This window comes from Orycteropus afer, unplaced genomic scaffold, assembly GCF_000298275.1.
Source record: "Orycteropus afer afer isolate SDZICR_OR568_19922 unplaced genomic scaffold, OryAfe1.0 scaffold00026, whole genome shotgun sequence".
In the NCBI taxonomy this organism is placed as follows: Eukaryota; Metazoa; Chordata; class Mammalia; order Tubulidentata; family Orycteropodidae; genus Orycteropus; species Orycteropus afer.
In genome coordinates, this window is record NW_006921613.1 from 10,148,972 (window position 1) to 10,162,470 (window position 13,499).

A 13,499-nucleotide genomic window follows, 5' to 3' on the forward strand; every position below is an offset into this window, starting at 1 on the left:
TGGCTTCTGCAAGGCTAGCGATGCGACGGGCCCGGCTGCTGCTCCCGCCCGGGCTGTGCAGAAGAGTTGTCGGTGAGCGATCCAGCCTCCCAGAGCCTTGATCTAGGTTTGCCTAGCGGGGAATCCAAGGCGAGAACTCGGGAAGCTGCAGCATGAGCCAGCGAGGCAGTGAAATCAGAACTGCTGGAGCGTTTTTCCCCTAGGCTGTCACCTTTAAGGGGCCTGGAGGCGAGGCCGGCTTCCTGAAAGAGAGGAGTTGGATAGGTGGCTGCCGCGAGCGAGTTGCTCAGGGCAGAGAGGCATTTGATTTCCGTGCCGTTTATCTGCCAGACGACAAGGCGATTTATGCAACAGTATCCTGTTTCAGCACTGCCAAGGCTATGCGAAAACGCGGTCAGGAGAGCCTGGCAGGACTCGTGCTGTATGTAGGACTCTTCGGGCACCCCGGGATGCTGCACAGGGCCAAGTACAGCCGCTTTCGGAATGAGTCCATCACGTCCTTGGACGAAGGTAGCCCCGGAGGTGCGGTCGGGTCTAAGGGCTCGCCGCAGCCGCCCTACCCTGCCCTGGCACCTCACCTGCCGGCAGAAGATGCCACCTTGGCATCCCAGGAGAGCCCCACTCCGCTGTGCACCTTGATCCCTCGCATGGCCAGTATGAAGCTGGCCAACCCAGCCACCTTGCTGAGTCTGAAAAACTTTTGCCTGGGTACCAAAGAGGTGCTGCGGCTGAAGCTCCAGGAAAACCAGGAATCAGCTCCAAGCAGCCCTGCTTCTCCCGAAACCAGTCAAAATAGGGCCGTGTCTGCATCTGCACCCCAGCCGGACCTGGTGGGGCCCAGAGCACACTCCTTAACGCAGGATGCCTGCCCTCTTCCGGGCCCTGGGGAGCAAGCCCCTGGGAACAGGCAGGACAGACACTTTCTCCAGCACCTGTTGGGGATGGGCATGAACTACTATGTGAGGGTAAGTCTGTTTCCTTGCCTTCTAAGAACTTATGGGAAAAAGGGGCATATTCTCTGCTCTCTCTAAGGGGCTACACATCACCTGGCTTTCTTCTGGGTTTGGACAAGCCATTGTGCAACTGAAACAAGAGGGAGGCAGCTGAGTTTACACATTTCCCTACAAATATCTGCTTTGTGCTGGAACTGGACAACCTTAGGTTCAAGAGTGTGAACTGGTGCTAACTTGTAGGTAGTTGCCTAGCGTCGGGGCAACTTCTACATAGAGGCAGCTTGGATAGTGCCTTCTTGTCCCCATGGGACCTGGTATTTGTGGCCAAGAAGAGACAAGGATTTCAAATCTGATTAGTGATTAAGACTCAGTACATTATACTGGCCATTGTGTTTCAGATGAGAACCATAGAGATTTCTGTGCTAGAGAGACACATGGTGTATAAGGAGCTTAAATTATTTTATAAAATTTAACTCTACATTTAACATTTACCAAAGAATGGCCGAGTCTCTAATTTTGTGCTAGGAACTAATATTAGCTCTTTAGGGCACATTTATTGCCTCCACTATGGCAAATGGGCCTTGTCCATGGGTTATGTGCAAAATCAAAGTACTTACTGGCCTTGAGTCTGTCCTTGTCCTACTTAGATCTGGACAATGGAAAAATTGACCCTTGCTCTTGCGAAGTACATATTTTAATTGGGGAGATGAATGTGCATGTGAAGTAATAAGAGAACAATACTTAGTAATAGGTTTCTGGTGTGAGAATGTTGAAGAAATTCAGAAAAAAGAAAAGGTGGTTGTGGTCTGGGTTCATTCATATGGAAACCTGCAGAGAAGGTGTGTCTGGAAAAGGATATGAGATCTGATGGCTTCACAGAAAGGAGGACAAGGGCATAAGCAAAGTCCAAGAGGCAAGAATTACTTGGTGGCTGCAAAGTTGCATGACATAAACTGAGCTTAACTGAAGAGGACGGGAAATGTTGAAGAATGGTGGGTGACAGAGAAAGTGCCTAGCCCATAGTTGTTCAAACAAGTATGGATTCAATAAAGACAAAGATAGGTCAAATGTAGCTGAGAAAGGAGGGAACAATTGTCTGAAGCTCCTAAATGCAAAACAGGGAGTTTGTAAACACTGATTGATAAGTGAGAACCCTCATAGGTTCTTAGTCAAAACATGACTTGACAAAAGTGGTTTTAAACAGAGCAATCTGTTGGTTTATCTTGAATGGATTGAAGCAAGGAAAACTTAGAGGCTGGGAGACCAGTAAGAAAGATACTCTTGGAATTTAGGCATGAATGATGAGAACTGGGATTAGTTGAGAGAAAAGAGATAAACTCAAGGGGTTCTGTGAGAGAAGCCACAGCTATCTTGGGTGGTAACACAAAAAAGAAAATAGTGAACATTTATTGAGCAGTGGGCAAACTGATGAATTTATTGTTGTTGATGGAGGCTGAAGGGGGATTAAATATGAAGGTTTGTGAAAAGTATACAAATTTAAGTTTGAGAATGAGATGCTGATGATAGAAACCATGAGTTAGGAAGTTAAGTTTGCTTTTGACATATTAAATTTAAAGTAATGATATCTAAGTGGTACTGATTTGTAAGCAGGCAATCATATAAGTCTAGCACTCCAGTGAGAAGTCTGCTCTGTGCAGGCAGTCCTTGGTTTACCACTGTCCAACTTACTGGACAACTACTGTTTGCCCTTTACCAAAACAAACTCACTGCCATTGAGTTGGATCTGACTCATAGCGACCCCTCCTTGGGTTTCCAAGGCAGTATCACTATGGGAGTAGATTGCCCAACCTTACTTATGAGGAGTGGCTGAGGGGTTTGAACTGCCAGCCTTCTGGTTAGCAGTCAAATGCCTTAAGCATTACGCCACCAGAGCCCCTGTTTGAAAACCTCTAACGAAGGTAAATTTAAATTTATGAGATACTCAGCTCTTGTTCTCCCCAACAGTAATGTGGCTACTAGTGGAAATAGTTCCATATATCTACTAAAAATTCATGTACACATTTCTCACTTGACAAGCCTAAATGTCAGCAAGGTCCTAATGGGAAAGAGTGACTCTCTAAGCTGTGTTCTCTGCACCTACTTCTCCCATCACCCAGACATCCTCTATCTTGCCTTTCCTTCCCTCTCATACCTCCTTCCACACACCCCCCCCCATACCAACACACCTGGGCAATTTTAAACATGAAAAGAGTTGTGACCTCCATTTCCCTGGGGAGCATCTGCATTGGCATGTTAGATTTTTAATGAGAACACCATCTGTCTTTTCATGGTGATGATAATTGACCCCAGGAAAAGTGCTGACCCTGTGATTCAAGTAAGTCACACTGTGTTGCCAACAGGCAGTGACAGGATATACCCTCTAAATGCCTCTCTTGCTGTTGTTGTTAGATGCCGTCAAGTCAGTTCTGACTCACAGTGACCCTGTGTAACAGAGCAAAACACTGCCTGGTACTGTACTAGCTTCACAATCATTGCTGTGGTTGAGCCCATTGTTGCAGCCAATGTGTCAATCCATCTCATTGAGTATCTTCTTCTTTTTTACTAATCCTCTACTTTACCAAGCATAATGTCTTTCTCCAGGGACTGGTCTCTCCTGATAACATGTCCAAAGTATGTAAGATCTTTGCTTCTAGGGAACATTCCAACTGTACTTCTTCAAAGACAGATTTGTTCATTCTTTTGGCAGTCCATGGTATATTCAGTATTCTTCACCAACATCATTGTTCAATGCATCAATTCTTCTTCAGTCTTCTTTATTCATTGCCCAGCTTTTGTTTACGTATGAGACAAGTGAAAATACCATGGCTTGGATCAGGTTTACCTTAGTCCTCAAAGTGATAGCTTTGCTTTTTAACACTTTAAAGATGTCTTTTGTAGCAAATTTGCCCAATGCAATATATTGTGTGATTCTTGCCTGCTGCTTCCATGGACATTGATTGTGCCTCTCTTAGGAAGACAAAAATACTTGGAAGACCCCACTTTATTAATTTCTAAAGAATCTTAACTTTGAAAGATGGAAGGAACTCACAAGTTATCAAGTTCAATGCCATGCTTCTTATGGGGAAACTGAAGCCCAGAGAAGTGATTTTCTTTCTTTCTTTTTTAAAGACCACACTGGTGAGTCCAAAAGCAGTGGTAGTTCTAGAACCCAGCTCTCCATCCCTTGCTTTTTTCATGACAGGTTCCCATCTTGATTGAGATTCTGGTCCTATAAATTATTTGAGATATGAACCAATTTTAAAAAGTGGAATGCTAACCTGTTAGTTTATGTAAAAAATTTCATGCCAAGTGAACCAAGTTGTATTTCCTGCATTCCCATTTGCAAGAAAAGGTTGTTTGGTGCTGATGGAATCAGAGCAGAGAATTGGGATAGATGTTCTTAATGGCTCATGCACTTTTGGACAAATTTTGTAGGCAAAAGGCCCATATTCTACTGCCTTATCCACATCAGATGTTCATCTCCCTGGGCAAACTTATTCATTAACTCATTTGCTCATTTATGCAAACAAATATGTATTGTGAGCCTGTTATGTGACAGGAACTGTTCTAAGCATTGAGGATACATCAATGAACAAAACAGACCATGCCTGAGCTTTCATGGATAGGTGAATGGATAGCTCCTAATTGAATAAACAAATAAATATATTATTCCAGATGGTGATAAGGGCTATGGAAAGCAATAATGCAGAGTAAGAAGAAACAGTTGTTTGGGTGGGGATGGAGAATATTGTATTCCTTTTGGGTAAAAAATGGCATTGTTATAGCTCTTTTTATTATTATTATTATTTTCTCTTTGCAATAAAACAAAAACCAAACCTACTGACATTGAGACAATTCCAATTCACAGCAACCCTATAGGTACCAAGTTTTCCACATACCCTAAGTTACTGTTAACTTTGGGTTAAGTATCTTTTTTTCTTAAATGTTTCTCCTTTTTTTGGCTTTGTGATATAGAATTAATTATATAGTTGAAGATACTTTATGAATTGTGAGCATCTATATCTAAGTGCAGTCTTTGTTACCTAGGGCTCCCATAACAAATGCCACAAGTGGGTAGCTTTCAAAAACAGAATTTTATTTTCTCACAGTCTAGGAGACTAGAATTCTGAATTCAGGGTGTGGCTCTATGAGGAGGTCCTTCTTTGTCTATTTCAGCATTTAGTAGCTGGCAGTCCTTGGAACCTGGGCTTATGATGCATCTGCCAAGTGTACCTGTTTATATTTAGCATCTTCACCATGGACGTCTCTGTGTCTATCTGCTTTTTTTATAATGCAGAAGTGATTAGATTTAGAACCCATCCTGCTCTGATATGATTCGTTAATATAACAAAAGAAAACCCCTGTTCTAAATAGGGTCATATTTATAGGTACAGGAATTAGAATTTCCACCTATATTTTGAGGGAATACAATTTAATCCAAAGCATATACCTTTCATTTAAGTCTAGACTTTGACCCACTTTCTCACAAGGAAGGTGGGCTGACAAACCATTCCCTGAGAGATGCTGAGCCGGGAATTGGACAGCTAGGCTCCAGTCTGGACAAAGTATTGAGGTTGATGAAGTTTGTCAAATGGTGCAAAGCAGTGACTTTTACTTCCACCATAAGACTAAGTCTCAGTTCTTTATGGGGTCTTCCTAAGTCATTTCATCCATCAACAAACATTCACTGAAGGTCTCCCAAGTGCCAAGCTATCTCCCAAGTCCCAAGTGCTGTGGGGAATTTGGGCAATATCCACCATGACTAGTGAGTGTTCTCATCTCTTACGTGAGAGAACTGGCCTCTGTGGCCTTGAAGGTCTCTCTAAGCACCAGCAAGTAATGACCCTAGGGCTCCTTTCTGCACATGGGAGATATCTAAAATGTTAGTTTCTTTCCCCATCCCATTGATTCAAATTACTTACAATTTAGTTCTAAGAGTAGATAAAGCAGAGGCAAGGAAACTAATGCTGACAGATCTTCTACAGATAACCCTTGCTAGACCTCTGAGAAGGCTGGATTCCCTGGATGAGGATGCTAAGACTGCTAGTTTGCAATTGATTTCTTAAAAACTACTAAGTAGCAGAGCAAGGATTCAAATTCAGATTTGTCTCATTCCAGTGATTGCCTTCTTCCCACTTTGTCACCCTCCTGTTGAGCAAGACAATAGTCCTGAAGAGCTACCATTAGATATATTAGTAATATCTTAATATATTAGTCTCTTTTGGTTGGAAAGGAGCTCTGGTGGCATAGTGCCTAAGGCATTTGACTGCTAACCAGAAGGCTGGTGGTTCAAACCCACCAGCCACTTCTCAGAAGTAGTGTTACCTCCTCGGTTGCTATGAGTCGGATCTGGCTTGATGGCAGTGAGGTGTTTTGTTTTTGTTTTGTTTTTGTTTTTGTTTTTTGGTTTTGGTTGGAAAATAGATTCAGGACTTCTTCCTGAAGGAAATAAATTTTAACATCTTCATGCTAACCAGGAGGAGAAGGAATGCCCTTCAATGCCTTTCAAGAATGCATTAGCTTTGATCTTAGCACATTCTTACTAACCCTCTTACTAATACTGAGCTGGCTTCACCATTAAAGCAGAAAGGAGTGTGTTACTCTTCTATGGGTAAAGGTGATAAGTTATCTAAAGAGGCCATGAAAAGAAGGGTCAGATTTGTAAGATTGTAGGGAGGCACAGAGAGTGGGCTGGTCTGGGGACAGGCCAGGTTTGGAAGAGGTGATTATGGTGATTGGGATTCAGGGAACAAGGTATTATTGCTTGTGCTTTAGCCATTTGGGCCAGATTGGGGCTTGCTGTCCAGCCTGAGGTCTGTAGAAGCAGCAGGAGTTAACCCTTCTCTATTTTCTCTAGATAAAAGATGCTGAGGAGAAAAAGCTTTTGCTATGCATATGGACAGTCTGATCATTCTAACCTTGAAAGGGGGAAATGTGTAAGTCTAGGAAACCCCTAGAGAGATAGTCCCACTGTTTACACAGAATCAAGCCAGACCCAGGCATGTGCCCACAGCTAAAGGAGATGGCTTTCTGCCTCTGCTAATTTCCCTCTTCTCTATGTTATTGGCAGTTAAGAGGGAGGTAGTGTGGGTGGGAGGAAATAATTCCAGCTAAAACTGACAACTTGGGACTGAGGGTGTTATATTTTCCTTCCTGTTTCTTTCTTGGAGTAGATGTAGAAGTAGATTTTGTTAGAAATGAAGAAAATTCTGGAAAGCTTGACGTGTTCTTCCTGTCATTCTCTTTAGACCATCAGGCATCCTTTGATCTGCCAGTTCTTATCCCCTTGACCACTAGAGATTAGCTGTAACAAAGTTTTAAGAGATTGTTGTTGTTTTGTTATGTGCCGTTGTGTTGGACCCGACTCATAGTGACCCCTCCTTGGGTTTCCGAGGCAGTATCACTACAGAAGTAGATTGCCCCATCTTCCTTCTGAGGAGTATCTTAAGAGATTACCAAGTCTAAATCCTTCATTTTATAGTTGAAGAAACTGAGGCTTAGAGAGGTGAAATATCTTGCCCCAAACCATACATTTACTCAGTGGTGGAGCTCAGACAAGAGTATCCACTTCCGCGTACAACACTCTGTACAGCCCTATCTTGCTTCACCTACCCTTCCTCCCTGAACTAAATAATACTATATTAAGGGTGGTGTAGTGCCTAAGGCATTTGACTGCTAACCAGAAGGCTGGCGGTTCAAGTTCACCAGCTGCTCCTTGAAATGCAGACTGGGCAATCTACTTCTGTAGTGATACTGCCTCAGAAACCCAAGGAAGGGTCATTATGAGTCAGATTCAACTCGACGGCAGTGAGTTTGGTTTTTGGTTTACTTGTTTAAAATGTAGTTTTTTTTTTTTTTTTTTTTTTAAGACTATAATTAAAACTTTTTTCCAATAGCAAAATTGTCTTAAAATAGCAATAAGAATGGGAAAGAGAACAAGAAACAGTGGCAAGGAGCCCAAAGTATACTCACTATGCCAATTTCAGCCTTTTGTTTAAGGAGGTCCCTATGGATGACAACATACCCATTTTGGACCAGGGCTTGTACAAGGTACACAGACTGGCTCCCATTTAATTTATCTTCCATAACTCTTGGAGGACATTTCCCCAGTATTGGTTCTTCTCTCATTTCCATTTCCATATTACTTGTGGTAGTTTAGTTTGTGTGTCAACTTGGCTGGGCCTGGTTGAGTGGCTGGGCAGCTGGATGTAGTATTCCCCATGATGAGACTGGTGATCAACTCCATGGTGGAATCTATTGTGAGCAGCTGAGTGGCTGCCTTTGGGTATGTGGTTTGCTTCCTGTTTATAAGAAACAGCTTTGGGAATGGTCTCTAGCAGCCTGCCATGCTCTGCCGACCTTGGGACTTACAATGTACTTGAATTAATGGCCTGCCATGTGATTTGGTAATATGGGGACTGTGCCTTTTTACTTGTCAACCTTGGGCTTGGTAGCCTCAGCAGCCAGTAGCTGTCTGAGTGAAGAAAAGCCTCTAGCTTCAGTGGGCTGGGTGCTGGAGGCAGAGCTGAAGTCCAAGGCTGAGGGATTTTCATACAGCCCCTATAGCCTGGCATTTGAATTTGGACTTAAAGTCTCCAAACTGTAAGAGAATAAACTGCTATTTGTTAAGGTCATCACATTTGTGGTGTATTCTTGTCAGAGCAGCACTAGATAACCAGAACATGACTCTAAAGTCAGTACTGTGTCATTACAGAAATTGGATAGAACTAATCCTGTTTCTTAATAATGCGGTAATATCACTAGGAACCTTATCTAACTGATACATATAGCTCATGAGCTTGAACAGCAGCAGGGATATGAGGTAGATGGGGTCTTCTTCCCCTCTCCTAGAAGATAGAAGTTTTGGATATCAGAGAGCTCTAGTCAGCTTTGTATTGAAGTATCAGTTCAAGATCATGACAATCAAAAATTGCAGGCTATAACATAGTTGGGAGCTCTGGTGGTATAGTGCCTAAGGCATTTGACTGCTAACCAGAAGGCTGGTGGTTCAAACCCACCAGCCACTCCTTGGAAGAAAGGTTGGGCAATCTACTTCCATAGTGATACCACTTTGGAAATCCAAGGAGAGGTCACTGTGAGTCAAATCCAACTCAATGGCAGTGAGTTAGGTTTATAACATTGTCTGCAAAGACGATGTTATACATCCTACTTTGGTGAGTAGTAACTGGGGTCTTAAAAGCTTGTGAGCATCTGTTTTTGTTGTTGTTATGTGCCGTCGAGTCAGACCTGACTCATAGCGACCTCTCCTTGGGTTTCCGAGGCAGTATCATTACGGAAGTAGATTGCCCAACCTTCCTTCTGAGGGGTGGCTGGTGGGTTTGAACCGCCAGTCTCCTGGTTAGCAGTCAAGTGCCTTAGACCCTATACTACCAGAGCTACCGAGCAGCCATCTAAGATGCAGCTATTGTTCTCTCCCCATCTGAAACAAAGAAGAATAAAGAAAATCAAAGACACAAGGAAACAATTAGTCCAAAGGACTGATGGGCCACGTGAATCTACCCTCCACCACCCTGACACCAGAAGATCTACATGGTGCCTAGCTACTACTGCTGACAACTTGGAAAGGGATCACAATAGGAGGTCCTGGATAGAATGGGAGAAAAATGTGGAGCAAAACTGAAAATCATTCAAATGACCAGGCTTACTGGTCTGATAAAGACTGGTGGAAACCCCAAGACTATTGCCATTAGACACCCTTCTAGCCTAGAATTGAATTCACCCCTGTGGTTGAACTTTCAACCAAACAATAACAGGCCTATGGGGTGAACATTAACACTAGGGAGGTACCACTCCTGAGAACAGTCAAGCATACAATATCAAAAGGGTGGCATTTGCCCAGGGAAAAAGCTTAAGAAGGCAGGAAGGATAGGCAAGAAGGATGAATGGAAATGGTAAACCCAGGGAGGAACTGGGAAGAATGTTGATACATTGTAGAAGCTGCAATGAATGTCACAAGACAAAGTATGTATGAATTATTGAGTGGAAAATAGTCATTTCATTGAAAGATTGCATCTGAAACACTGGAGTTTTGTAAGGGGTTATTGGAAAAAGTCAAGAGGATTCAAACAACTGGATTACTGATTGAGATCATTGTTTGGGACATATGAAATTATTATAGATATGCAATGATGATAAGTAAGTATAAACTTGCAATGATGATAACTAAGTATAAATCTCCCATGATTGATTGTTCTAACAAGTGGACCTACCTGGTGTAAATAAATGTTCACTTTACATGCCTTCATGTTGTTTGGCTGGTAGCCACAGGAGTTAGTTGAACCTAAATTCAAGTGTACAAGAAATGTCTTTATTATTATTATTTTGAATCACACAAAATCCAACTCCAAGCCCTCATCCTGCTTGGCTGGCAGTAACTTCAATTTAGGTCATTATGCTCTAACCAGGATGACATAGTGAATCAGGAGGCTTATTTTTGTGCCCCCAAGTGGGACAAAGCCTTTTTTTAAATCATTGTTTTGCCTAATAGTTCACTAAAGACAAGAGGCAACGTGGTTTCCAGACCTCCATTTGGCTACTAGAAACTTATTCTTGGAGTCCCTTGCTGAGAATCTTGGCCCTCTAGCCATTCTAGTTGGAAGACCTTGCTATTTCCTTAGGGCACAGCCAGGATACAGCTAGAGCAAGGATTTGTAATGCCCAGATACCCACCTACATCAATTACCCATCCTCTTTCCATTTATTTCCCTTGAAGACCAGAGAGGGAAGATGGCTTAGGCAAGCTACTGGGAAGCAACCAGCAACCAAAGGAGGTAGTGACCAAGGGAGGGCACAGGAGGTTGCAATGGAAGGGATGGTTGCCTGTAGAAAACAATGCAGACGAGGACACTTAAGGTTGGGAAAGGGTAGGATGAAGTTGAAAAGTGTTCATCTCATTCATTAGGGTCAGACATTAACAGCCAAGGATTCTGATGGAAAATGAGGCTGAAGGCAGAGAGAGAGAGAGAGAGAGAGAGAGAGTGTGATGGGGTGTGATGGAGAGGAAGAGAGAAAAGAATGAACAGTTGCACAGTACAGGCAGTGCTTGATCTACAAAGGAATCTGGAGCACAAAAGTCATAAACTGACAGCTTAGTGACATGTTTTGTTTGGTTGAATTAGAAGAAATAATTTTAACTTTGGATCAATTACCAGCGTTTAAAAAACAAGAAATTCCACAAGCTCTAGATTCTGCTTTCTCTGGAGAGCTAGCAGTACCTAGGCAGCAATCTGAATGGGAGCAGATGGTCAGAGCTAGGTCCTGAGCCAGAGTCCCAACCAGTTTCACTCATTAAAGCACCTGTCTGGCCCCTGAAGGCAGTTGGGTTTGCAAACCCACCTGTGTTGTCAAAATGAGAGGAAAATTTTAACCTCTTTGTCTTTTGTTTTCCAATTTAAAATAGCTGAGAGAGAGGCACACATACGGAGGCTTCTTTCTTTTATGCCAGGAGACAAAGAGTACTTGGGGGCAGCCTGAGACCCAAGAGAGGGTTCTTACCTTCTCAACTCAGAAATTCTTTACCCATCCTCACAAAGTTACAAAGAGTTTTTAAGGGTAGAGGAGCTCCAAGACTAGTACATGCCATCCCTATTTTGTGAAGAGATTGTGGGTCAAAGTTACTTTGTATGCCAGTTCTTTGGGACAGTGAATTTTCCCACAGAAATAATGTTCAAAGTTGACACACAACCCCATAAGGTTAGGAAGAAGGTTAAATAAGAAAATATATCTGTCCTACAGTTGGTCCCAGGAGGAAGGAGGAGAACGGACTTTCAAATGTCCAGGGCTTGTTCAACTATCACCTTTATTCATTCCCAAGTTATACCATTAACCTTAACAGAAGCACAGCATCCCCTAAGCATTCAGGACGATCATAATTAATGACACTAAACTGTACATGTGAAGATTGTTGAAATGTCAAATATTTTGTTACACAAATATTTACCATAATTTAAAAAATTGAAGGACATAGTAGGTCCAGGGTTGTCTTTGGGCAAAAATTTGAAATAAGCTAAATTTGATTTTGGCCTTTCAGCATCTCTTTTTAGCATCCTTTCTTCTCATTGACAGTGTACCAAGTAGAACTTTTTTCCCTGAGTCTTTGGACCTGCACCCCTCCCTAAAGATACCAGCTCTTCATCCACTAGTCAGATCCCATAATGAGGAGGAATTTTTTTTTTTTTTTGTAATTTGGGTGGAAGTTTACAGAACAAATTCATTTTCCATATAACAGTTCATACACATTTTATTTGACATTGATTGCAATCCCCATAATGTAACAGCCCTCTTCCCACTTCCTCCCTGTGGTTACCTTTTTCCTGTGTCCTTTCCTATGCATTCCTGCCCTCTGAGCTATCTCCCTGTGCAAATACTGCCCTTCTGATCTCCCATGATTGATTGTTCTAACAAGTGTACCTACCTGGTGTAAATAAATGTTCACTTTATATGCCTTCATGTTGTTTGGCTGGTAGCCACAAGAGTTAGTTCAATTTCAGGCCCAAAGGGTGACTAGGGACCGTAGCCTTGGGAGTTTCACCAGTCTCTATCAGAACAGTAAGCCTGGTCTTTTTTATGATTTTGAGTTTTGTTCTACATTTTTCTCCTACTCTATCCAGATCTTCTACACTGATCCCTTTCTGAATGGTTGACAGTGGTAGTCTGGCACCATCTAGTTCTTCTGGTCTCAGGATCATGTAGGCTGAGGTTCACATGGTCCACTAGTCCCTTGGACTAATTGTTATCATGCATCTTTGGTTTTCTTCATTCTTCTTTTCAGTGCCCAGGCAATTTGCATTGTATATGTCAGAATATGCCAAGGGCCATCAATATCAGTTAAATACTTATTTAAAATGCACATTCCTAGCCCCATCCTGGACTTAATGGTTCAGAATTTCTGAGGCTGATGCCCAGAAACCTACACTTTTAACAAACATCCTAAGTGATTCTGATACGCAGAAAATTTGGGAACTTGGGAAGAATACAGTTAGTGCAGTGGTCCTTAACCAGGGAAGATTTTGCTCCCCAGGGGACTTCTGGCAAGGTCTTGAGACATATTTGGTTGTCACAATTTGGTCAGGGGTTTGCTACTGGCCTTTACTGGGTCAAGGCTTAAGGATGTGACTAAACATCCAGCACCGCAGAGGACAGCCCGATAACAAAGAATTATCATGCCCAGAGGTTAAATAGTACCAAGGATTGGAAACCCCAAGTCAATGTGATGAAGGGCATGATCCTGGGATGTGAATTAGAATGTTGAATGGAAAAATAAACAATTGTTCAGTAATTTGACTCTTATAAGTTTAACTTAAGCTTCTAATTTTCTCAGGTTTTCTTCTTTCTCCACAGACTCTCTAAAAATTACAGTGCACCCATCAACTCCTAGCAGTACTTCTGTGGCTTTCAGATTAGGATGCCAAGGGTAGGGGATGGAAGTGAAGCAAATGAGCCATGCATTGCTAGGAGTCACTTGAAGATCACATATGTCCATGTTAACACCAGCTTCTACTTTAATTCAAGTATGTTGTTGTTGTT

General features: G+C 42.4%; 1 protein-coding gene across 1 annotated transcript in view; it reads left to right on the forward strand.

Annotated features, from left to right (window-relative positions):
- The first annotated feature begins 380 nt into the window (after positions 1 to 380).
- The window catches only part of SHC4 (SHC adaptor protein 4), a 174,349-nt gene continuing 161,230 nt past the window's right edge, over positions 381 to 13,499 (forward strand). Inside the window, exon 1 of the mRNA XM_007935202.2 lies at positions 381 to 965. Coding sequence (XP_007933393.1) covers positions 381 to 965 — 585 coding nt within the window. The remainder of the gene's footprint in view (positions 966 to 13,499) is intronic.